Source organism: Myotis brandtii, unplaced genomic scaffold (assembly GCF_000412655.1).
Source record: "Myotis brandtii unplaced genomic scaffold, ASM41265v1 scaffold136, whole genome shotgun sequence".
Taxonomy (NCBI): domain Eukaryota; kingdom Metazoa; phylum Chordata; class Mammalia; order Chiroptera; family Vespertilionidae; genus Myotis; species Myotis brandtii.
The window spans coordinates 5280961-5305464 of record NW_005354829.1 but is presented as its reverse complement, the minus strand read 5'-3'; the positions used below and the strand labels follow the sequence as shown (position 1 = coordinate 5305464).

General features: G+C 41.3%; 1 protein-coding gene across 1 annotated transcript in view; it reads right to left on the bottom strand.

Annotated features, from left to right (window-relative positions):
* Nucleotides 1-17452, bottom strand: part of LOC102258577 (chromosome unknown open reading frame, human C4orf45) — a 70733-nt gene extending 53281 nt beyond the window's left edge. Inside the window, exon 1 of the mRNA XM_005860562.1 lies at nucleotides 17392-17452. Coding sequence (XP_005860624.1) covers nucleotides 17392-17452 — 61 coding nt within the window. The remainder of the gene's footprint in view (nucleotides 1-17391) is intronic.
* Nucleotides 17453-24504: the final 7052 nt, after the last annotated feature.

Sequence of the window (24504 nt, the reverse complement as noted above, 5' to 3'; positions counted from 1 at the left end):
GGTCACCTCCCACAAAGGGAGGCCAGACTGCGGCTTAGGCCCTATCCCCAAGGGGAGCAGGGAGCGGGCCTAAGCCGTCACTAGGACATCCCCTGAGGGCTCCCAGTATGTGAGAGGGGGCAGGCTGGCCTAAGGGACACCCTCCCCCCCAGTGCACGAATTTTGTGCACCAGGCCCCTAGTATAATAATAATGTGGTTATTATCAGTAAACTGTCTTTGAGAAATGCTGTATGTGAGATTTCTAAGACATTACATGTGAGATCACATGAAACATGGCTGCCTGATATTCCATAAACATTGATACATAGGTATCATATACCTGTTACTGTGACTCAGTTTTTCTAATATATAAAATGAGGACAACAGTATCTAAGTGACATATTTTATAAGAATTAAATGAGATAATTCATGTAAACTTAGAATAGTATCTGACATATTCTAAGCAGTAAATGTTAGATGGTGAAGATAATGAACTGATATGCACTTTTATTTCTTAATCTTTGATACACACTTTTAAAAAAATATATTTTTATTGATTTCAGAGAGGAAGGGAGAGGGAGAGAGAGATAGAAACATCAATGATGAGAGAGGATCATTTATTGGCTGCCTCCTGCACGCCCCCTATCAGGGATCGAGCCCACAACTCAGGCATGTGCCCTTGACTGGAATCAAACCCGGACCCTTCAGTCCACAAGCCGACACTCTATCCACTGAGCCAAACCGGCTAGGGCTCGATAATGCACTTTTAATGATCACTGGTTTATGTTCATTTTCATAATTTTAATACACATTTATGAAATGGATCAAATGTTGAATATTTCTTACAGCAAATGACTAATACATGAAACCGTATTTCATTGTCTGCTTTAATCCATGCTTATTAAATCCTTTCAGCACATTATAATTGAAAAAATACTGCTGTGCTTATGTAGCCAGGATTCAAGAAATACTTATTAAATCCATGAGTGAAGTGAATTTGAGCAATGTTACATTAGACATTAGATCATCCAATATTTTCCTTCTGCTGTGAGTCTATAGCAATGGTTTACTGGTAAATATTTAACCCTGGCATTCAGAGGGGAAAAAAATTATGGTGTTAGCATATACCAATATCTGTGGTGTAAATATTTCCACCATGACCAGTTTCAAACTACCAAGCTGATGTCACTGAATGCAGAGTTGAAAAGAGTTGCTAACAATCAGAAGGTACAAGCCAGCTCCTGCATACCAATCCTATAGACACTAGCAATTTGCTGATTATAACATGGCTTCTTATGCTGTGTTCATTCATTCATTATGTCAGTAGTTCTCAAAGTGTGGTTCCGGACCAGCAACATAAGCATTTGAGAACTTATTCAAAATGCAAACTCTCACGCCCCATCTCTTGTCTCCTGAAACACAAACTCTGAAGGTAGGCCTAGCAATCTGAGCCTTAACAATCCCTCCACGTGACTTTGACACATGATAAAGTTGGAGAACCACGGCTTTATACCATCGATATTGTTTCTAAAGAAGTAGAAGTGCCAAGTCACTTCTGAAATATGTTAATTAATATACCAAGACTAACCGTGTTGGTGTTTTGATTCTTAAAAGCATCTAGTCTTGGCTTCTGAAATTGTAACTCATATATTCTCAGAACCAAGGAAGGGTATCAAACTGGTACTCTTATGGGAAGATAGGAAGGTAATTTCCTCTTCAAATATTTCCATGTTTCAGCTGCTATTCAGAGGCTCTGAGGGCAGTAGTGTAGTGCTATTGGTGATGATTTCTGGTGGCTTCTGCAGTAGTGGCCACGGCCAAAATTCCTGTGCTAAAATAAATAGATGCCCTGTTGTACTACTAGACATATTAATCCACTTGGGTTGCCAGTTGGTTGTTTGGAAATCACATGAAGACAGCCCTAAATCCAGTTACACTAGCCACAACATTGGCAGAAAGGACGTGTTTGCAGCGTGTTCTGGGAGCTTTGGGTTGCTGCAGCCCCTGGGGTGGGCAGGTACAACCTGTACCCTGGGTTCTGTCCCTCAGCTGGTGCTCATCCAACTGCCAAAATATTTCCAGCCACAGAAGCACATTCTATTTTTGGACAGATCTAATTATTCTTCCATATGCTGAACTGAAATCTGCTTTGCTGTAGCAGTCACGCATTCGTCTGAATCCCAGCGGACAGTCCCTCTCTCATTGGTCAGCCTGGCCGACCCAGGGAAAGGCTCACACCAAGTTCTTGGGTAAAGGAGGCATCCTCTTCTTTTGGGTGCTCTTCCTGTAACTGATTCTCAGATTCTTCACCACCCTGCCTCTCGAGGCTCTTCCATTTATGAACATCTCCCTTAAAATGCGTCACTCGGAACCAAAAGGAACGCTGCAATGTGCTCCAGCCAGGCAGAGTCCGCTGGTTTGTGGAACACAGAGCTCCGTGGTTATGTCAGCTTTGTCGGAACCATCTGGACTCATCTTGAGTTTACAGTCAGCTATGACCTCCACACTAACCAATCACACGAGTGTCTTCCCTACCCTTTACTCATCCCGTTGATTTTTAACCCTAAGTGCAAGGTTCATATTTATTCCTGTTACATTCTAATCTTGTTAGGTTTAGCCCCTAATTCTAAAATATTATTTTTTACAATCCACATTGTCATTTAATTTTTACTCTCCCTTTCTCTCTTTCTCCTAGGACAAACAACCTAACCTAACGTCTATTAGGCCTTCTGCAAACCTAACAGCAAGCTTTCTCTTCCTCTGTTCAAATCTCTGAGAACAAACACAGCGAACTCCTGCTTCCTTCCCTCAATCAATTATTAAACATCGAAGCTAGAAACTAGAATAAAATGTCCGAGTGAAGTACCAGTTAAATATTGACTTTCACTTGCCAATTTTACTTCAGTCTGTCTTTCAGCTGAAGTGGCCTGAAAAATGAAAGTGCTGCAATCACTGTAAATAATTCCTAGGGAACATTTAGAATAACCGACAGATATTAAATATTTGAAGTACGTATCCCCATTCTTAGATTGTGCAGAAGAAGGCAGCTTAAGAATAGTATAGAATAATTTAAAAGGTTTACTAGTTATTCTGAATTAGTTGAAGTATTTGGAGAGTGTTGATACTTACTGAAAAATGTTGCTACAAATTTTTTTTGCAATTTTCTCTGAGTTAATTATTTTTATGCTTATGAAAATCATTCCTCAGTTGACTCCTTAAAGCTATAAAAATTGAAAATAATTAGAAGGATTTTAAAAAGATATCCTACTTAGCAAAGATTTATTTGCATTTAGAGCTTACAGGCTATGTGAACATTTCTAAATTCCATTTACGAGCTATAAGATTATGTAAAATGTGGAACTGAAATAAAAAAATATCCTGTTTACAAATGCCATAATTCAATTCAGGAGGGGGTCCCAAGATGCTATCTGATCTGATACCTTTAGACCAGATATCTTTAGATTAGAGACTGTGCTTTAGTTGACTCCGGTGAGGGCACTGCGGGGGAAGAGGAGGTGACTTTGTTATTTTCCATATGAATAACCCTGGCTAACCTCGCACCACAGGATGCTGAAACAATTTTTTATAAAGTGATGCTGATACAAAATGGCACCAAATGATTCTGCTTATTTTGAATCTCCCCTCCCCCTCAAAAGTGGTATTGTGTACTGTTGCATTCTTGCTTACAGAAAAGCAAATTAACCTTCCACATGTGAATAGGTGGTCAATGGTTCCAAATCTACAGTTGTGACTGAGTGATCACAGGTTTCTCACAGTAACCACATATCAGATTAAGCATTTTTCAAATGAGAGATAGAGAAAAATTGGAATCCTTGTGCGTTGCTGGTGGGAATGTAAAATGGTACAGCTGCTGTAGAAAATGGTGTGATGGTTCCTCAAGAAATTAGAGAATTACCGGAGGATCTAGCAATTCCACAGCAGCATTATTCACAGTAGCCAAAAGGTCAAACAACCCAAACGTCCGTTGATGGACGGGCAGATAAACAAAATGTGATATATATGAGTGTGTTAGGGCTTTATAACAAAATACTAGAGTAGGTGACTGAAACAACAGAAACCTCTTTTCTTATAGTTCTGAGGGCTGGAAGTCCAAGATCAAAGTGTCTTGCAGGGCCAACATCTGGTGAGACCTCTCTCCTGCTTTGGCAGATGGCCCCCTTCCCTCTGTGTCCTCACATGGCCTTTCCTCTGTGCACACATGGGGAGAAAAAGAGCTCTGGCATTCCTCTTCCTTCTTTTTTTAAAATATATTTTTATTAATTTCAGGGAGAGATAGAAACATCAATGATAAGAGAATCATTGATCGGCTGCCTCCTGCAGGCCCCACACTGGGGATGGAGCCTGCAACCTGGGTATGTGCCCTTGACCAGAATCGAACCTGGGACCCTTTGGTCTGCAGGCTGATGCTCTATTCACTGAGCCAAACTGGCTAGGGCCCTCTTCCTTCTTACAAGGGCACCAGTTTCATGGGATTAGAGTCCCATCCCTTGACCTTATTTAACCTTCATCACCTTCATGAAGGACCTGTCTCCAAATACAATTACATTGGGGATTGGGGCTTCAACATATGAAATTGTCAGGGGGAAGGGAGGACAAGTCAATCCATTAAAACATACAATGAGTCGTTATTTATACAATGAATCATAAAAAGAAAGGAAATAGTGACACAAACTCCAACATATATGAAACTTGAGGACATTATGTTGAGTAAAATAAGCCAGTCACAAAAGGATTCCATTTATATAAGATGACTAAAGGGGTCAGTTTCATTGGGACAGAAAGTAGAATGGTGGTTGCCAGGGGCTGGGAAGGGGGAAATGGCGAGTTGGAGTTCAATGGACACAGTTTCAATTTTGCAAGATGGAAAAGTTCTGAAGGTGGGTGGTGGTGAGGGTTGCATGGAAATATAAATGTGCGTACTGCTACAGGACTTTATCCTATATAATAAAAGGGTAATATGCAAATCAACCGAATGGCGGAACAACCAGTTGCTATGACATGCACTGACCACCAGGAGGCAGACGCTCAATGCAGGAGCTGCCCCCTGGTGGTCATTGTGTTCCCATACGGGGAGCACCACTCAGCCAGAGTTCGGGCTCACAGCTGGCGAGCACAGCAGTGGTGGCAGCACTAAGGATGTCCGACTAACAGCTTAGACCTGCTCCCCGTGGGGAGTGGGGAGCGGGCCTAAGCCATTAGTCGGACATTCCCCAAGGGCTCCCAGACTGTGAAAGGGTGCAGGCCGGGCTGAAGGACCCCACCCACCCACCCAGAGTGCACGAATGTCGTGCACCAGGCCTCTAGTGTTTTAATATTTACCATGTTAGGAAATCTCTCTTAGATTAAATCATTCCTGCTTTAGTCGGTAACCCCAAATGGCACTCTCTCTTGGTGGATCTATTCCTCTTGAAATACATTTAAACACATGATGTGACATCGGTCTATCAACCAGCAGTCTAGTACTTTGTTTTATGCTTTCTTTCTACTGGTACATTGTCTTTTCAAATGTATGAGATAGGTATTTCATCTTCTACATCTACCTTTTTGTAGAATCTCCTAAATTTTCAATATGAATTGCAACTTAATTTTTCTAAAGTGCTGTCATCATAGTGATGGTAATAAAATCATATGTTTACTGAATTACAGGAAAATCAGTTTAGGGACTCCCAAGCCCTACAAGAAATGTAAATAATTGAACCATATTATTAGATGTTAATTGACTCTAAACGAGCAGAATTGGCAGGTCCCAGAGTTGTTTTGCCTTTGGTCTCTTTCCCTTCCTTGACCAATATGCAAATGCAGGGAAAGCCTGGGGCCTGACACACAATAAATGTTTGTGGAATAAATGAATACGTGTGTGATATGCATGTGATAGAAAGAGCTCCCTGATTGGAGGAAGGGAGAAATCCACTGTCTCATGTGAACCAATCAGGTGCAGACCACTCAGCAACACACTTAGTAGTGTTATACTTCTGCAGGAATGATTCAGTTTGTGTTTTTAAAAAATATATTTTTATTGATTTCAGAGAAGAAGGGAGAGGGAGAGAGAGAGATAGAAACCTCAAGGATGAGAGAGAATCATTGATCAGCTGCCTCCTGCACCCCCCACACTTGTGATCAAGCCGCAACCCAGGTATGTGTCATGTTGGCCAGGCTGATTCAGTTTTTTAAATACAGATAATAATTTTTCACTTAGAAACACTTTTCTTTACAAGTGTAGCAAAACATTTAGAATTGAAATTTAGTTATTGCTTAGTCTTTTTTTTTTTTTAAATCACAAGCCAGGAACAATAGTACAACTTCCGGGCATTTGTCTTTATACCTTTGCAAATGTTGTAATACAAAGGTGTCAAGATTTGCTAGCTCAACAGAAGAGAAATAGTCTGTTAGAAAGGAGAGAGTTGGAACAAAAAAATTCAGTTTTATATATTGCTTTGCATTGTGATTTATGCATAAATATGAATAACATATATTAAAACCTAAAATCTTGTGAAATTAAACTGACTAATGATGATAGCTATTTAAAAGTTACCTAAGTGCTTACTACATGCTCAGTGTTAGGCTGAGGAGGCAAAATGATCAGGCTTGATCCGGCCCTCAGAGAACTTATAATCTAGCTAAGAAAACTGTCCTACACACTGAACAGCTAGCCCAGAGCTGGGCAAGGCTGCCTTTCAATAAAAAAGAAATTCAACGAAAGGCGTGATCGATGAGAATTAGTCATGGAAAATGTGAGTCTTGTGCAGGACTTGGAGAGATCGATGAAGTCAGCACACAGGTCTGAAAAATTAGAATTTGTAATTTAAAAAGTATAAGCCTCCAATCAAATGCATGTGAAATGTGGGGATGGGACTCGGTTCCATTTTCCTGCTGTCCGTGTAAGAGAAAGGGAATGTTAAGCAGATTTCCAACATCACTGCCAGTGTCCATTCGTCAGACCACGGTGACATGTGTAGTTTCATATGAAACATCTCACAGTTGCCCACCCTCTTCAAACGCTGGCTATTGCTGGCAGCAGACGAAGAAATGAAAGCGATACACGTGGACCCATTAGCTGAACTCTCTTTAACCCATTTACTATTGCAGTGTCCACAAATTATAAAATGACATTATTTTGCTCCATCTGGTGCTAATTATCAGTGGGGAGAAATGCAACGACTTAACAACTACAGATCTTTTTCTAGTTTCTAATTTCTAGTTAATAAAAAAAGGGAGAGGATGAATTCTGTTATTTTTTCTTTTCTTTTCTGTTCCCTTCTCTCTTGGGGAGGAGGACTTTGTAGATTGCCATCTTTTCTGAGTTATTTTTCTACGTTTTCTTTGGTAACCCCTTGTGGTTGCAGCCTCCTTACTTCACACTTGTTTGTCACTTAAAAAGGCTAAAGTGGGGAGTCCTACTGTGCTCTCCATTTCTCGTATTTCTTACAGCAGACTGCCTCCCACAGAGAGACCCATGAGCAGCAGCTGGGCCCCTGGAAGATGGAGGGGGTTAAATGCATTCCCTTTGAACCGTCTGACTCCCACCCATTGCTTCCCACAATGCATCTGCAATATCTTTACTTTTCTATTTCTACTAAAAAGCAAATCTCTGTCTTAAAAGATCAGGAACACAAGCAAGCAGCGCCCTGGAAAGCTCTGTAGGAGGGTGGAGAGAGGAGCGCCTGGGTGCTTAGAATACAGGTTGGAGGAAGCAGGTGGACAGAAGCTTCTTCTCTAAAATCTGTTTCTATATTTTGCTCTCGGCAGCACTCTGTTAGTGAACAAACCATATAAAACATGGGGAAAGCAGTGTTGAATGAGAGAGGAAGATCTTATGGAGCACTCCCTCTTCTTTCCAACAGCACACTCATCTACTCCAGGGAAAGAAATGAACAAAAATAGTGAACAATGGTGCGTTCCTTCTGCATTGTCCTCTGTGCTAAGATCATTATTGACCCGGTTTAGAGATAAACAGTATCCAGATGACTCTCTCGATAGCAGAATTATTGGTGAAGCATATAAATCGGAGCCTATAGATAGTACGGTGGAGGAAAGGGCCTTAGACTGCAAACTTCTCAAGGAATTGTCAACCCTTCAGCTCATTCATGCCTTCCCTCCACAAACGTTTTTAGTGTACTCCACATTAGGTGGCCCTTGGTGCCGTCTGCCTAGCCTTTGAAGCTGGAACCAGGAAGAAGGTGAGTACCGGAAGTCCTGCTCCCCACCCCCAGCTGGAGCACCAAAATACCCAGCTTCACAAGAACAACTCTGGCCGTGGTATACCCAGCACTGAGCGGCGACCCCCACCAGGTCAGCAAAGTGATTCAGATGCTGGTTAACAAGCAACACATCAAAGCAGTGGGTCAAGGCAATGTGGGTTTGTAAGATAAATTGCAACCTACAGGGATTAACTGGACCCAAATAGGTCTCTTATGCCTCTAAGCCTCCAAATTGGTTGATGTAAGTGAAAAATGGGCCTTTTTGTCACAGTGCTAAATACCTGGCCCCAAAATCAATGAAGCTGCCCAACCAGCGTGGCTCAGTGGTTGAGCGTCAACCTATAAACCAAGAGGTCATGGTTCAATTCCCAGTCAGGCACATGCCCAGGTTACAGTCTCCTATCCCCAGTGTGGGAGGCAGACGATCAATGATTTTCTCTCATCATTGATGTTTCTCTCTCTCTCCCTCTCCCTTCCTCTCTGAAATCAATAAAAATATATTTAAAAAAGAAAAAGAAATCAATGAAGCTGAAGAAGGAAGCATGGAATGCTCTGAAGGAGCTGCCCCAGACCAATGAGGTGAGCCAACTTATCAGCAACAGTGAGCATGGGCTGCAACATCCCCTGGTGGCCCGCACCCACCTTCTGAGCATGGAAAAAATGTGTCCATCACTTCACATCCGCCTTCCACATCGCACACAAATGTCTTTTGTGGCCCAGCCTACCCCAAAGCTATGCAGAGCAAAGCATTCTGGGAAACACAGTTCTAGCTTAGGTAAGTTGACAGCACAAACCCACTACATTTAGGTTGTGGCCACGAGTTCAGTCTAGTTAACATGTTATGGTGGTCCTCTTATTTGCACTTGACATGATTTATTTGACTCTAACAGTAGGTAATACATATCAACTAATGATGGGAGCTAGACGAATACATGAACAGCTATCATTAAACAGGGAAATAAAGTTCAAAACATAAAAAGGGAGAGATTTTATTTTTTACCCCAAGCAAGTATAATGGCCCAGAATGCTGGTCTTGCTCTCTTTGAAAAATTTGAGGTCATATTGTTGCTGGAAAGATGTTGAGATAGATTCAACTCTCAGCCCCCACATGTATGTTTCAAAGTCAAAACATTTTAAGCTAAGCACTCTGTCATCATGTCAGGTGAATCACAGTGGTGAGGTGAACATTCACATGTAGTTTCTGTCTGAGTTTGTTACATCATCGCACAAAAATGGCTGGACAAACTCTCATCCAAATTTGGAGATAATGTTTGAGACAGTCTGGCCTAAAGGCTGGATGTTGCAAAAGGCTATCACTCTTCCAAAGTCGTCCTCCAGAGCCATGAACACTGTGACTGCAGCCAGATGAAAATGCTGTGGGCCAGGACGCCCATGGGCCTCAAACCCCAAACCATGAGTGCAGAGGCTTGCAGCCTTCCAGGCTGGTTGTGAATGACAGCCTCTCCTGGCCGCTGTCAGGGCTCAGAGTGCCCTGGGGGAGGAGCAGCAGGGAGTTGTTTACTTAACAATGATTAATGGGGTTCTTGACGTGTATGTAGACTAATGTAAATAACTTCCTAGTGTATAGTCCTCACACACAATAATCCATAGCTAGACAGTGTTTCCGCAGCATGCCCTTCCCTGGGAAGCAAAGGTGGAGTTATCACAGTATTGGGGATTTACTGCAAACTCTCATCTCAATATTTATCTTCTGAGTAATTATATGTCCCAGGTCAATGATAAGCAATCTTTTTTTTTTTTTTTTGTATCCCTGCAGACAAGAGGCGTCGACATTCCTCAGGGCATTTCCACATGTCAAAGGGTGGGTATGTGCGTGCATAGGCACATGCATACCGTGTGAAGGGCGGTGATAGGGAAGTGAGTGTGGCTCTAAGGTGGATCCTGTGTTCTAAGTGGCCACACAAGCCTCAGGAAAGGACATGAATGAGATTTACCACGTCAGTTCCTAGGATTGTACAATCGTAGGTTTGCTTTTTAAAAAAATTTCTTTACTTAGCCCACATGACTAGCATGTCTACTTTGTTCTGCTTCTGTTTTGTGAAAAGAGGGTGGTAATAGCTACTTAGCTTGTAAATTGGAGTTTGAAAGAGTCTGAAAAACCTCTAATAGAAAGAGATGTAGGAGGTATTATTTCCTTGCTATGAACAAAGAATTTGTCAGACGTGAATGCTGTCAACATTTATTCACTAGTCTTCCTAAACTTCAGATAGCTTTGTTTGCATACATTTCGACTACTTAGATTCCTAATTATCCTGTCATCAGTGACATAATTCATTGGGCTGAAATTTTTACTTCATTTTTACATAACCACTTACAGAATGATATAATGCACATTAATTTGAAGTATACAGATATTTCTGTTCTTCTTTTTAAAATTGTGGGCTTCTAAATTACTTTTAAAATTCAGTGGCTGTGAACTGAGACTTCCGATCTTCTAACTGGAGGCAAGTTAGACCTCACAGAGTAATAGAACTGGAAGGCGTGTGAGCTTCCAGGAGTAGAGTGGGCACAGGTCCTATCGCCCTGGGGCCTGCTGTGTTCCCCTGCTGTGTCACGTGGCATCCTGTATCACTTTCTCTTGGTGTGCTTGTTTAACATGCAGGTGCCAGGGCCGCAGAAACTCCGAATTTGGGGAATTCTGGATTCAAAAAAGTCTCCATCCCTAGCCAGTTTGGCTCAGTGGATAGAGCGTCGGCCTGCAGACTGAAAGGATCCCGGGTTCGATTCCTGCAAGGGCATATGCCCGGGTTGCAGGCTCGATGCCCAGTAGGGGTCGTGCAGGAGGCAGCCAATCAATGATTCTCATCATTGATGTGTGTCTCTCTCTCCCTTTCCCTTCCTCTCTGAAACCAATGAAAGTACATATATTTTTTAAAGTCTCCATAAGTGGTTCTTCAGCATATTAAATTTTGAGAATCAGTGCCCTGGATTTGGGATTGTGGTTAGCTAAGAGAGCCCTCCAGGGAGATCTTTGTTCTATTGGTAGTAGAATGTGACAAAGAACCCCAAACTGGATGTGGCTCACATCTCATGGCTCACCGTGGATCTTCTTTCCTCGGTAGCCACCTCCCTCCCCCAATTATGCACTGGTGAGTTTCCATCGTTGTTTACTGAACTTGGGAGTTGCTACATCTATTTATTCCAGCTGTTTAGGGTTTATGGCTCTGCCCTCTGGTGCTCCCACCTCCCTCCCCAAGGCAGGACCCTTGGCTAATGAGAATGAGGTTTAGGAATAAACCAAATTCCCCTCAGCTCTGCCAGATTTCTTCAGGTGGTTCTAGGTCCTTGTCAGAGAAACTCTGTCCTCCTCAGACTCTGCTTGGAGATGAGGCAGTAGGTCTCCATGTGACATCAGAGCCTTGCTACAGAGCAGGGACAAGCAGTGCACCTATTTCTTCCCTTTACATGGCCGCCTCTCCTGCAATTCTGTAGTTTCCAGAAATTATTTCCTTTCTTTTAGAAACTGCTGCCCCACATACATGATTTGAGCAGATACTCTAGTTGCGGTGCCTTTCTGTGACATTATGCTTAGAGGTATGGATAACTTTCTATCTGCCTCGGACTGTTCCTGGAGCGTATTCTCTTAAAGATGATACTTATGGTCAAAGAGACCTTTTATTAAGCTCTGTGAGAGGTTTGCCCTTTTCTGAGATAAGTGCTGGCAATTGGGGTTAGCAAGACAGTGCGGCACTTCATTTTTTGTCACCTGCTGTGAGTGAAACTGACAAGGACCATGCCCAGCACGTGTCCAAAGTAAAGTGCTTCCTTGCTGGAGTTCAACACGTGCTTCCTCTCCTTTTGCAGGAGGGGGCGGGGGGACAGAAGAAGGAAACAAACACAAAATAAGGAGACAAGTGTAATGTCTATAATGAAAGACTTCCCACCGGGGCACCCAACGCAGCTCTTTCTATTCTTCCTGACCATAGAATGACACATCGTTTTCATCAACTGAGATTACAGGCATTTAATGAGGTTTATAAGTAATATTCCAAAATCTGCCATTCTACCATAATAGTTTTTTCATGGAGCTTGTTTTCTTTAGTATTATTTAGGTCAGATTTATAGGAAAATCCAAAAGGCCCATAGTGAACAGGTAAAACAAATATATATATTTGTGTGGGCTCTATGATTAGAAACACCAATGCTTCTGGGCCAATGACTTCACTAGCCCGCAGTTTACTGATATTGCTAGTGATCTGCATCAGATGATCATAGTTAACACGTCCATGGCACTCACCACATGCGAGGTACTGTTCTAAGTGTTCTGTGTACATTGACTCACTTGAAATTCCCAGAAACCCTATGAAGGGGGTATTATTGCTGTTGTACAGATGTTATAGCTGAGACACAGAGAGGAAAATATCTTGTCCAAGGTCACAGTAGTAAATAGTGGAGCCAGACAAGTTTAGATCCTCATTACTCAATGTGTGGCCCCTGGACCACAGCATAGCATCACCTGGGAATTTGGTAGAATTGTAGATTCCCAGGCTCCCAAGTCGAGACCAACGGTACCAGCATCTGCATTTTAACAGGACTCCCCAGGTGATTAATATACACATTACAGTTTCAAAGCCACTCGTTTAGATCATCTTAGATTATTGCTCTCTGTACCCTTTAAAAGCTTGCTTAAATCTTCAGACGTTGGGAATAAACTGTACTTGGTTGGTTTATTATGAAAAAATAGAATTTTAAGGGTGATTTTTGTGTTCTCTCCCAGCACCTCCCTCCTCTAAATAATGAGCTTCTCAAGGAAAAAATTAGTACAACTACTTAAGAAAAGTTTTTAAAATGTTGTTAAATTTGTGGTCTATGCAGGCACCTTCGTTTCATTAAATCATCATAGCAAACCTTATGGAATAGGTACTACTATTCACAAGTTACAGATGCGAAAACTGAGGTCAGAAAAGGTAAGAGAAAAGCCAAAATTGTGTCTAAGTTTATCACCTTGGTTTCCTGAAATAGGATCTTCATGTTTACTTCCATTTCCTATAAGGTTGCACACTAAACAATCAACTAATCTTTGACAAAAGAATTTTTTCAAGCACAGTTTCAACAATAACATTTTTTTTTTGCTTAATCCTGAGTATTTCTTCCTGATTTAAAGAGGCTTTATTAATGTAATCTATAGGGTATTGACTTTGGACAGTTAAATCAAAATCCAGAAAGGCAAATAAGTCTTTCTTCCCATCTTAGTTTATGTAATAAAGGCATTTATTATTCTAAACAAAAAAAACCACACACACAACAACAACAACAACAACAACACAGAAAAACTAGGGTATGAGACAAAGCTTGTCCTTAGAAGTTCTCTTGGTTAGATGTTTTCAAAGTGGTAGCAGCAACTAATGATTTTTTCTTGCAAATCGCATTAGCGATGACTTAACACACACACACACACACACACACACACACACACACACACACAAAACAACACAGAAAAACTAGAGTATGAGACAAAGCTTGTCCTTAGAAGTTCTCTTGGTTTAGATGTTTTCAAAGTGGTAGCAGCAACTAATGATTTTTCTTGCAAATCGCATTAGCGATGACTTAGATGACCAGCAGTTTAGGGAAGGATTGGTTTGGAACTGCTGTCCCTCAGGCAAATCACATTCTATGATTATAGAATAAAATGCAGATTAGCCAACCAAATGTTTTAGTGCCATTAAAATGTGTAAGCTTTTGTCATAATTTCGTTTTTAAAAATCTAAACTATTTGCTTCGTGAATTATAGTGTTGAGACTGACGCTGAATTTGCAGTCAGGAATATTTTATTCTTTCTTTAAAAAGGAAACCACTGGCAGTTCAGTGTGAAGTCATTTTCTATTTTTGAAATAATTGAATTCGAGACATAACTATTAGTGTGGCAGTTTCACGGGGCAAAAAATGAGATGAATAAATGGGTCTGAAACCCAGGCTAATGGAGCAATGCTTTTCAAAATTACATACACATTTATGTAGTATTTCTCCTACCACTTATAGTTTCATTCATCATATTGCTTTCAGCCATGTCCTAGAGAGTATTTCCAATTCTAATACATTTCTAACAGAAATTGTGATCATTCCTTTATACAGTAGAATTCTGCAATATTCCTGGTTTATATGAGCAGATTTTCTAGTAGATATAGGATGGCTGACTAAATACATTCCTATTTTTATTCAGTCGGATATCAGGATGTAATACACATAAATACATCATATAAAAGGGGGGCAGGCAGAGGCTTACAGCCTTCTGATCAAGGCTGTGTGATCTTGAGCAAGTCACTTAGCTCTCTGAACCTCAGCATTCCCAACTGAAAAATGATGGGTTAAATTAGATGATCTCTTATGGTGCCTTTTAAATTGAACACCCCCTATTAATTATTCCATAAATCTCTTGGATTTGGATCAGAGTCACATTCCTAGGTATTTACCAGATTGATTTTGAAAACATAGCCACACAAAGTCAGCACACAAATGTTTATAGAACTCTTTTTCAGAATTGCTAAAAACTGCAAACAATCCAAACTTCCTTTCATAGGTGAGTAAAGAAACAAATTGTGGTACATCCAGACAATGAAACATTATTCAGTGATAAAAAGAAATGAACTATTAAGCCACAAAAGACATGCAGGAACATTAGATACATATTGGCAAGTGAAAGAAGCCAATCCGAAAAGGCTACATAGTGTATGATTCCAGCTCCATGACATTCAGGCAAAACTATAGAGACAGTGAAAAGATCAGTGGTAAGGACTTAAATAGACACTTTTCGAAAGAGGACGTACAGAAGGCCAAGAGACATATGAAAACTTGCTCAAAGTCACTAATCATCTGAGAGCTGCAAATCAAAACAATAATGAGATACCATCTCACACCTGTCAGAATGGCTATCATCAACAAATCAACAAACAAGTGCTGGTGAGGATGCGGAGAAAAAAGGAACCCTCATGCACTGCTGGTGGGAATACAGACTGGTGCAGCCACTGTGGAAGACAATATGACATTTACTCAGAAAATTAAAAATGGAACTTCCATTTGACACAGTAATCCCACTCCTAGGAATATATCCCAAGAAATCAGAAACACCAATCAGAAAGGACATATACACCCCTATGTTCATAGCAGCACAATTTACCATAGCGAAGATTTGGAAACAGCCTAAGTGCCCATCAGCAGATGAGTGGATTAAAAAACAGTGGTACATCTACACAATGGAATACTATGCTGCTATAAAAGAAGGAAGTTTTACCATTCACAACAGCATGGATGACCAGAGCATTATGCTAAGCAAAATAAGCCAGTCAGAGAAAGATAAATATCACTAATTTGTGGAATATAATGAATAACATAAACTAATGAACAAAAATAGATCCAGAGACAGAGAAGCATTGAACAGACCATTAAACTTCAGAGGGAAGGCAGGGGAGTGGGGTGGTAAAAGACCAACCAAAGGACTTGTATGCATGCATTATAAGCATAGCCAATGATCCGGACACTGGGGCAGTGGGGACTTGTCCTGGGGGGTGGGAGTGGTCGGGGCTGGGTCAATGGGGGGAAAAGGAGAGGGAGGGGAGGCTGGTGGCCAGGGAGAGTTCAAGGGGGGAAAAGGAGACATATGTAATACTATATATAATACTCTAAACAATAAAGAAATTTTTTTTTTAAAAAAAGGAAAAGATCAGTGGTTGCCAGGAGTTTGGGAAGAGAAGAGGGGGAAATGAGTAGGTTGAAGCACAGCGGTGTTTAGAGTGGCGGAGCTATTCTGTATGATTCTAGAATGGTGGGTATGGAACCTATGGATTTGTCAAAACCCATAAACTTTGCAGCACAAAGAACAAACCTGATGTACATAAATTTTTAAAAAATCATTTAGGAGATTCCAGGAAAAAATTCAGTCTGTGACAAGAGAACCTAACTGTATTACACAGCCGCACTGAAAGGGGGAAGAGGGGGCAGTGGGGAGAGGAGATGACCTAAGTAACTTTGGAAATGAGTAGAACCTGTATATTTTAAGCAAAGGGATCTGCAAGGAAGCACATTACTCCAGTTGATAAAGTTATTTTTGTTTTGTTTGTTTGCTGGTCATGGAGTACAGGTTCACAATTGTGATCCTTGTACACATGTGCATGTAAACAAGTCAGTCAATGGCAAATAGCTGGGGCCAGATCTCTGATGACTGGAGTGGGAGTTGACATAGAAGCAAGGGGATATGCTCATAAAATATGATCATTATTTAAACCTATAAAGGAAATAAGATGAATTTTAGTTTCTTTCTTACAGACTTATCACAACTAGTAGATTCCATTTAATTACATCTTATTCTAATTCTACACACATACACCACCCAAATCATTTCGGATAAGTTAAAGGAACAAAACGCAAGCCAACAATTTTACTAGGTCAAGTGCACACCTTGCTCAAGGTTTTGTCAAGCAGATATGTCAAGTTTATAAAAGTACCTCAAGCTTAAATCAATAATAATTAAAATTTGATCAAGGTATACTTTTTATTAGCATCAAAGTAGTTCCTCTTACACAAAACAAACTATGATATAGAATTTGTGAAGGCTCAGCTATAGTGAGAACTGGGATGTCACAGATCTGTTTATGGAAGCACAGTGTAGATGCCCAGGCTGAGTATGCACAATGAGAGTAGCAAATCATACAAAATAAATATATGTAGAATAATTATGTCATTCTTTTTTATTTATTGGTTGATGAGAAGGAGAGGGGAGGAGAGAGAGAAACATCAATTTGTTGTTCCACTTATTTATGCATTTATTGGTTGATTCTTATATGTGCCTTGACAGGGAATCAAACTCACAACCTTGGCATATCGATGACACTCTAACCAGTGGTCGGCAAACTGCGGCTCGCGAGCCACATGCGGCTCTTTGGCTCCTTGAGTGTGGCTCTTCCACAAAATACCGACATCTGCGCATGGGCCACGAAGTTTTAATCGCAATGTACATGCGTGCCCGCACGTGGTATTTTGTGGAAGAGCCACACTCAAGGGGCCAAAGAGCCGCATGTGGCTTGCGAGCCGCAGTTTTCCGACCACTGCTCTAACCCATTGAACTACCTGATCAGGGCCAATTCTTGTATCCATTATGTGAGTATCATATATGAGCATCATATGGGTGAGGGATAAAGTTTAGATCTCCTTGTGAAAGCATACAGAAAATCTCTTTACCTGTAAAAATCATGCGTTTTCCCACTGTGGCAGAGATGGGCTCTCGATATGCAATAGACATTATGGCCAAGGCCTGAACTGTGCCACTGGATTTGGTTCCTCGGCTTCCTCAGACCAGTATATCTGCACCAGCAAGACTCAAAGACTCTGGTCTTTACTCTCCTTGTCTGTGGCCTCAATAGACTGGTTGCTAAGGACTCTTTATGACACAGAGAGGGTGTTCCTTCCAACAGAGTTCAGTATTCCAACCTCCAAGAACAGACAGATGCAGTGGTAGCATTCCCAGGAATTGCATCCAATAATATCTTTTCCTTATCTATCAATATCAAGTCAGAACAGACCTGCTCAGGTACTAGATCTAGAACAGGCTTGTCACAGATGGCCTGGCAGGGTCAATCAACATTGCCCAAAGAACGTTCTGCAGAGGGGTGTTCTTGCAAAAAAAGCAAGCAAAAACCTCAAACCATGGTTAGCTGCATTTAGAAAACTTGGAGTAGACAAAAAAAATTTTTATGTTGACATTATTGCAGATGTCCCCCTACTTCCCCCCTTTGCCTACCTTCACCCGCCCCCGCCTCCCCTTCCTTTGGTCTTCACCAAACTATTGTGTGTGTGTGTGTGTGTGTGTGTGTGTGTGTGTGTGTGTGTATATTTCTTTCCAATCCCAAGTTCTAATACTTCCTCAAACACAATCTGTGCCTTGCTCATAAGCAATCTATTTATGGTTCCCATAATATGGGAAGCTCTTTCATTCTTCCGAGCCTTTATACATGCAATTGGTTCTTCCTATAACATTTGTATGCAAATACTTCTTGTCCTCAGAGCCAGAGCCCACACCTCCTCTTCTAGGAAGATGCCTGCAGGCATAGCCAAGCATTTTCTCCTTCAATTTCTATGGTATATTGTGTATACCTATCTTTTTTAACTCTTACCACTTTGTTTTGTCCATTTTGTCTGCTTTCCCACTAGAATCTAATTCCCAGGAGTTTATGGAAAAGGCATTTTTATCCATACTTCAATTTTCAGAGACTGCTATGCAATAGATATTTAATAAATATTTGTGAAATGAATGAATGAACAGCTAATTCCAGCCTGCCCAAAAATATAATGCTGATCACCTGATAATCCATGGAATATAAATTCTAATAGTAATTTCAAATTCAGCATTAAATAGATGGGGCTCTCTTTTGTTTGTTGAGACACATGAACATAAAACACTGTGCTGACTATGGAGACGTTTGCTAGTGCAGGAGGCAGAGAGATGCACCAGCGGTCCCCCTTCAAGGAAGGGCTGTATCTCAGCTGTGGGAAATGCTGTCAGCGGACGGCCTCCAGCCGTCAGCAAGTTCAGGGTCTGCTTAAGCTGCAGGGAGCTGCCTCTTTTGTCTGAGGTCAAGCTCTATTAGCGGGCAGCCGGTGTCAGGGGACTAAGTGAGGTGGGGCTCGAACAGCCAGTCATGTCCACTGCTACTTGGACAGTTATTTTCCTGGTGGGCCAAGGCTTGGCTGAGCCCTTATTACAGGTCAGCTTCTTCCTCTGCCCAGTCCTACTCCAGCCTCTTTCTGTTCACAGATGTAGATCCCAAATAAGCATCTTGCCCCCCAACTTCAGAGAACTGACTTGTGACACAGACAGGAGTGCTTCTTGTTTAAGCCACTCATCTTCTCACCAGAGTCCTGGATATTGATCTTCCTCAGTAGAAAACGCCTTCCTGTCATGTCCTTTGGTCATGACCTGCGGTGCCTCTTCTTTATCTCCACGTGGGCCCTCTGCAGTTTCCGAAGCTTGCTTATTCTTTCTTAGGTGACCTAGTTCTGGTGACTATAGTCAAGGGGTCTCTATGGTCAGGTGAAAGCTCCTCTCTGAAAATGACCTATTTGTGTCCTTGGAGCTGGCATGTTTCACGGCATCCAAGTTTGAAACCTCCTAGTGGAAGATGGGAACCTGCCCACTGGGTCGTCATTTGAGGTTTGCAAGATGCTGAAAAGAGAAAGGAAGGAAGAACCTGAATGAGGAAAATTAATTTTTTAGTAACAAAAGCAGAAAATAGAGGAGATCATGGTTTTTGGCTGGGGACCTCCCATGAATCCATCATGGGAAATGCAGGCTTCCGCTTTGCCTTAAAGACTGTGACAACTCTCACAATCCACTCTGGGCTTAGGGTCAGCAATTCTGGTGGCAAAAGACTGGAGCGAAGTAAAATAGAGGAGAAAAATCAGTTAGTTCTTCCCTATGAAATTATTCTGCCAACTCACTACATATTTAGGTTTAATTTTTTTGTTTTGTTTCATTTTTTAGAGATTTAAACAATTATTTTATTTTTAAAATATGTTTTTATTGATTTCAGAGAGAAAGGGAGAGGGGGAGAGAGATAGAAACATCAATGATGAGAGAGAATCATTGATCGGCTGCCTCCTGCACACTCCACACTGGGGATCAAGCCTGCACCCCACAACCTGGGCATGTGTCCTGACTGGGGATCAAACTGTGACCTTCTAATTCAGCGGTTCTCAACCTGTGGTTTGCAAACAATGAAAATACATCCTGCATATCATATATTTACATTACGATTCATAACAGTAGCAAAATTACAGTTACGAAGTAGCAACAAAAATAATTTTATGGTTGGAGGTCACCACAACATGAGGAACTGTATTAAAGGCTCGCAGCATTAGGAAGGTTGAGAACCATGTTGACACTCAACCACAGAACCACACCAGCCTGGCTAAACAATTATTTTATAATTAAGTAAAATATTTACATGGTCCCAAAGTAAAATCCTTAAAATCAGGGATATTTATTTAGAGAAGTCTAGTTTTTATCCTTGTCATCTCCATCTTGTTCATTCCTTTTTCTTGTAGGAAAACTTGTAAAAACTATAAATATATATTTATATTCATACCCTCCCCTTTTTCATAAAAACAGTAGCAAACTAAACACATGTTTTTTTTCCAACTTGCTTTTCCACTTAACACATTTGGCAATCACTCTATGATATTACATAAAGATATTTTTCATTTTTTAAAATTGTTGACACTATTACAGATGTCTCCATCCTCTCCCCACCTTTGCCCACCTCTACCCAGCCTCTGGCCTCTCCTCGCCTCTGGCCCCTCCTCCCTCTGGCCATCACCAGACTGTGTATATGGGTAACACATATATGTTCTTTGGCTAATCTCTTCTTTCATTCCATCCCCTCCACCCCTATCCCCACAGAGATCTGTCCATCTATTCCATGTATCCATGCCTCTGGTTCTATTTTGTCAGTTTATTTTGTTGATTAGATTCCACATATTGAGTGGGATCATATGGTATTTGTCTTTCTCTGACTGGCTTATTTCACTTAGCATAATAATCTCCAGGTTTATCCATGCTATTGCAAAAGGTAAGAGTTCCTTTTTTGTGGCTGCATAGTATTCCATGGTGTAAATGTACCATCGCTTTTTTATCCACCTATTTACTGATGGGCACTTGGGCTGTTTCCAGATCTTGGTTATTGTAACTAATGCTGCATATATTATTTCTGATTGGTGTTCCGGTATTCTTAGGATAAATTCCAAGAAGTGGGATCACTACTTCTCACTTTTTGTACAGCTTCAAAATACTCTATTGTATGGATTTATCAGAATTATTCAACCAGACCTCTTATTAATGGTCATACGGGCTGTTTTCAATCTTTTGCTATTGCAAAAAGTGCTATAAAGTATAGCTTTCTGCACACATCTTCTCATATATTTTACAGTACAACTTTAAGATAGATTGCTAGCTGTGCAATAGCCAGACCAAAGAAGAAAAGCACAAATAAAATTGCTTGATGTTGCCAAATTCTCTATGCTTGTTCTACCATCATGTATTCCAACCAATAGGGTCTGAGAATGACTACTTCCCCATAGCCTCACCCAGTGTATGTTGTCAAACTTTTGCATTTATGTCACTTTGGCAGGTAAGAAACAGTGACATAGTAATTCACATTTTTCTTGTTATCAGCAAGATTGAACATCTTTTCATATGTTTAAGGGCCACTTGCATTATTTTCTATCATATCTGATCATATCTCTCGTGTATTTTACTACAAGCCATTGGTCTTTTTCTGTTCTACTTTTAAACATTCTAAAGAAGGACAACAGATGCATCAACAGAGAATTATAATAAAATGTAGTGAGGGTGTTGATGGTTAGAGTTAAAAAAAAAGCCAGGCCCGGCTCGTGTGGTTCAGTGGTTGAGCATCTGCCTATGAACCAGGAGGTCACGGTTTAATTCTCAATCAGGGCACATGCCAAGGTTACAGGCTCAATCCCCAGGGAAAGCTGTGTAGGAGGCAACCAATCAATGATTCTGTCTCATCATTGATGTTTTAATCTCCCTCTCCCTCTTCCTTCTTCTCTGAAATCAAAACAAATATATATATATATTTTAAAAACACCAGATTTGTTCCTGGAGACATGGGAACGAAAGGAGGACGCCCTGAGTCGGGAGAGCAGAGGGTGAGGGCTCACAGTGTGGTGAGGCAGGGTTTCCCAGAGGACGTGCCATTTGAACTGTAGGCAAGGGATGGGAGGGGGCTGGAGGATGGGGTGGGCATGGAGGGTATTTCGGACAAAGGGGACAGCTTGAGCAAAAAGCCCAGAGGGGAGAAGCAGCTAACAGAACTGTGCACAGCAAAAATACAAGTTCAGCACTGCAGGAGGTCATAGTCATGGTCGTGGCCCAGAGCGGGAGATGGGGCCCAAAGCCATTCCAGGGGCTTGGATTTGATTCTGTAGGCAGTGAGGACCCATGGTGGGTGTTAAACAGGCAGAGACTGGTCAGTCTTGGGTTTAAATAGAAGATGCTTGACTGTGGGGAGAAGGAGCTTGAGGCGAGAAGCCTGGGGACAGGGCCCCAGCAGGCAGCTGTTGAAGTGGTTCAGGGAGGTGACAGTGAGGACCTGAACTGTGGCAGAGGTGGCAGGAATGGAGCAGAGACATTTGGGAAATGTGCTGAACAGAGGTTACAAGGGGTCAGATGACCTCAGTTTTCCTGCTTGGGTGACTGGCAAGAAGTGGTACCACAAAATTAGACCCAGAAAACAAAAGTAAGAAAGAAAACCAAGGCCAATCAATAAAGCGAAGTGTGGATTTGTGTATGCTGCATGACAGGCCAATAGGGCAGTTAAAATTAAGCCCAAATTATCCTAAAATGTTGTGACAGCTACTGAACTTGTTACAGGGGATTAAAGATGATCTGCTGTGGCCACCAGATGCATTTCTGTTAGACAAAATGCCTTTTGTTCATGAAACAATAGCAGCCTCCTCTGCTGAAACTCAGGGTTTGCTGCTTGGCACAAATGACATGTGGCTATTGTCTTCCTTCGCTAATTTAACAGCGACTTCAGAGTTGGTCACCACGTCCACAGTACAAGGTGGAGGCCAACACAGCAGCCCTGAAAAACACATCCTGGTCCAACACTTAGGCAAGCATTAAGTTATACACTGCAATGACGTAAAAGCAATACAAACTGGAAACTTTCATTCAGCAGTGGTATGTATCTCTAGGCGAATATAGGTCAGAATTTGCTAAAATTACACACTAGCGTTCAAATATCCTATTACTAAGCATACTTTGCAGACTGGGGAACTTTGGCACCCGGGTACTAGTAAATCTTTCTTTATAACTTTCAGCACAAAATATTTTTAAAATATATTTTTATTGATTTCAGAGAGGAAGGGAGAGGAAGAGAGTGACAGAAACATCAGTGATGAGAGAGAATCATTGATCGGCTGCCTCCTGCACACCCCCTACTGGGGTTTGAGCCCAAAACCCCAGCATGTGCCCTTACTGAGAATCAAACCAGGACCTCCTGGTTCATAGGTCGACACTCAACCATTGAGCCACACCAGCTGGGCAGCAGCAAACATTTTTATATCCTTTCTCTTTATTTCTGTTTTCAGGCAACAATCATGGAAAACACATGGAATGGAGTCACAGACTTGGCTTTAAATCTCAACCACTCTTATTGTGTAACATCGACAAGTTGTTTTTTCTGTAAAATGAGAAGTGTTATGCCTACCTATAGGGCCAAGGACATAATGTATATAAAATGCTTTTCACCGTACATGACACATAGTATCTGCTCAATAAATATTTGCTATAATATTAGTCTTGTCACCCCTCTCCTTCCCCTTTGTCACACCCCAATATTATCTTAGAAAACACACACAATGAATCCAAATTTAGGTGTGACCACCATGACCTTACTTTTTATATTTGGATTTGCAAGGCCAGCTCACAAAAGGGTCTATAGTCTTCCTCCTTCTCATTTAGCTGGAATTCAGGTAAGTTGGCACCACAATTATAGTGGTGTTATTTCCTGCCCGTCCAGTCAACCCAATTTCCCACAGTTGCTTTTTCTATAAAAACACAGTTTTTAAACAATTAAAATCACAAAACATTGTCATTGCTATCTCCTAATTGCTAAACCATACATTAAGAAACAATAAATAATTAAAGCAAGTGTTTTAGCAACAATAATGGTCACATCTTCCAAATGTGCAAATAGTTATTGTTACCGAGACTGAGCCCCTTGGGGTTTTTTCCCAGCAATCTGATACAGGGAGAGGTTGCGTAAGGAGCTAACCAAAAGGTACAGGAGAGCAGGAAGCAGAATCAGGACAAAAAGCCACCCTCTTCCCTCCAAGGCAGGCAGCTTTCCTCCCCACTCTGGCTTACAAAAGAATCTGTCCTCTCTTTTTCTCATGCGGTGCTGAGGATATCAGAAGCCTTTGGAATTTGCTCTGATGTTTATGTGGTCTTTGCACACCAGTTTAATGTTCCATTAAATCATCTTCACTGAGCAATGAACAAATATAATTGCAGGCTTACTATGTGCCAGACACCGTGCTGAACACTTTCCCGGAAGTTTTCTCATTATCTGCACAGTGATGCTGTGGCACAGAATTACTCTCCCCTACTTGCTGATAAGCTCAGTGAGTTCCAGGGTTTAGTGTCACTGCTGTTCTTATTGTCCCCTCATGGCCAAGAATGTAGAATCCCAAGTCTGGTTAATTATTTCTGAGTTGTTATAGCTGAAACCTAAGTTTGATTGTCAACAAACACATTTGTCAAAATGGTAC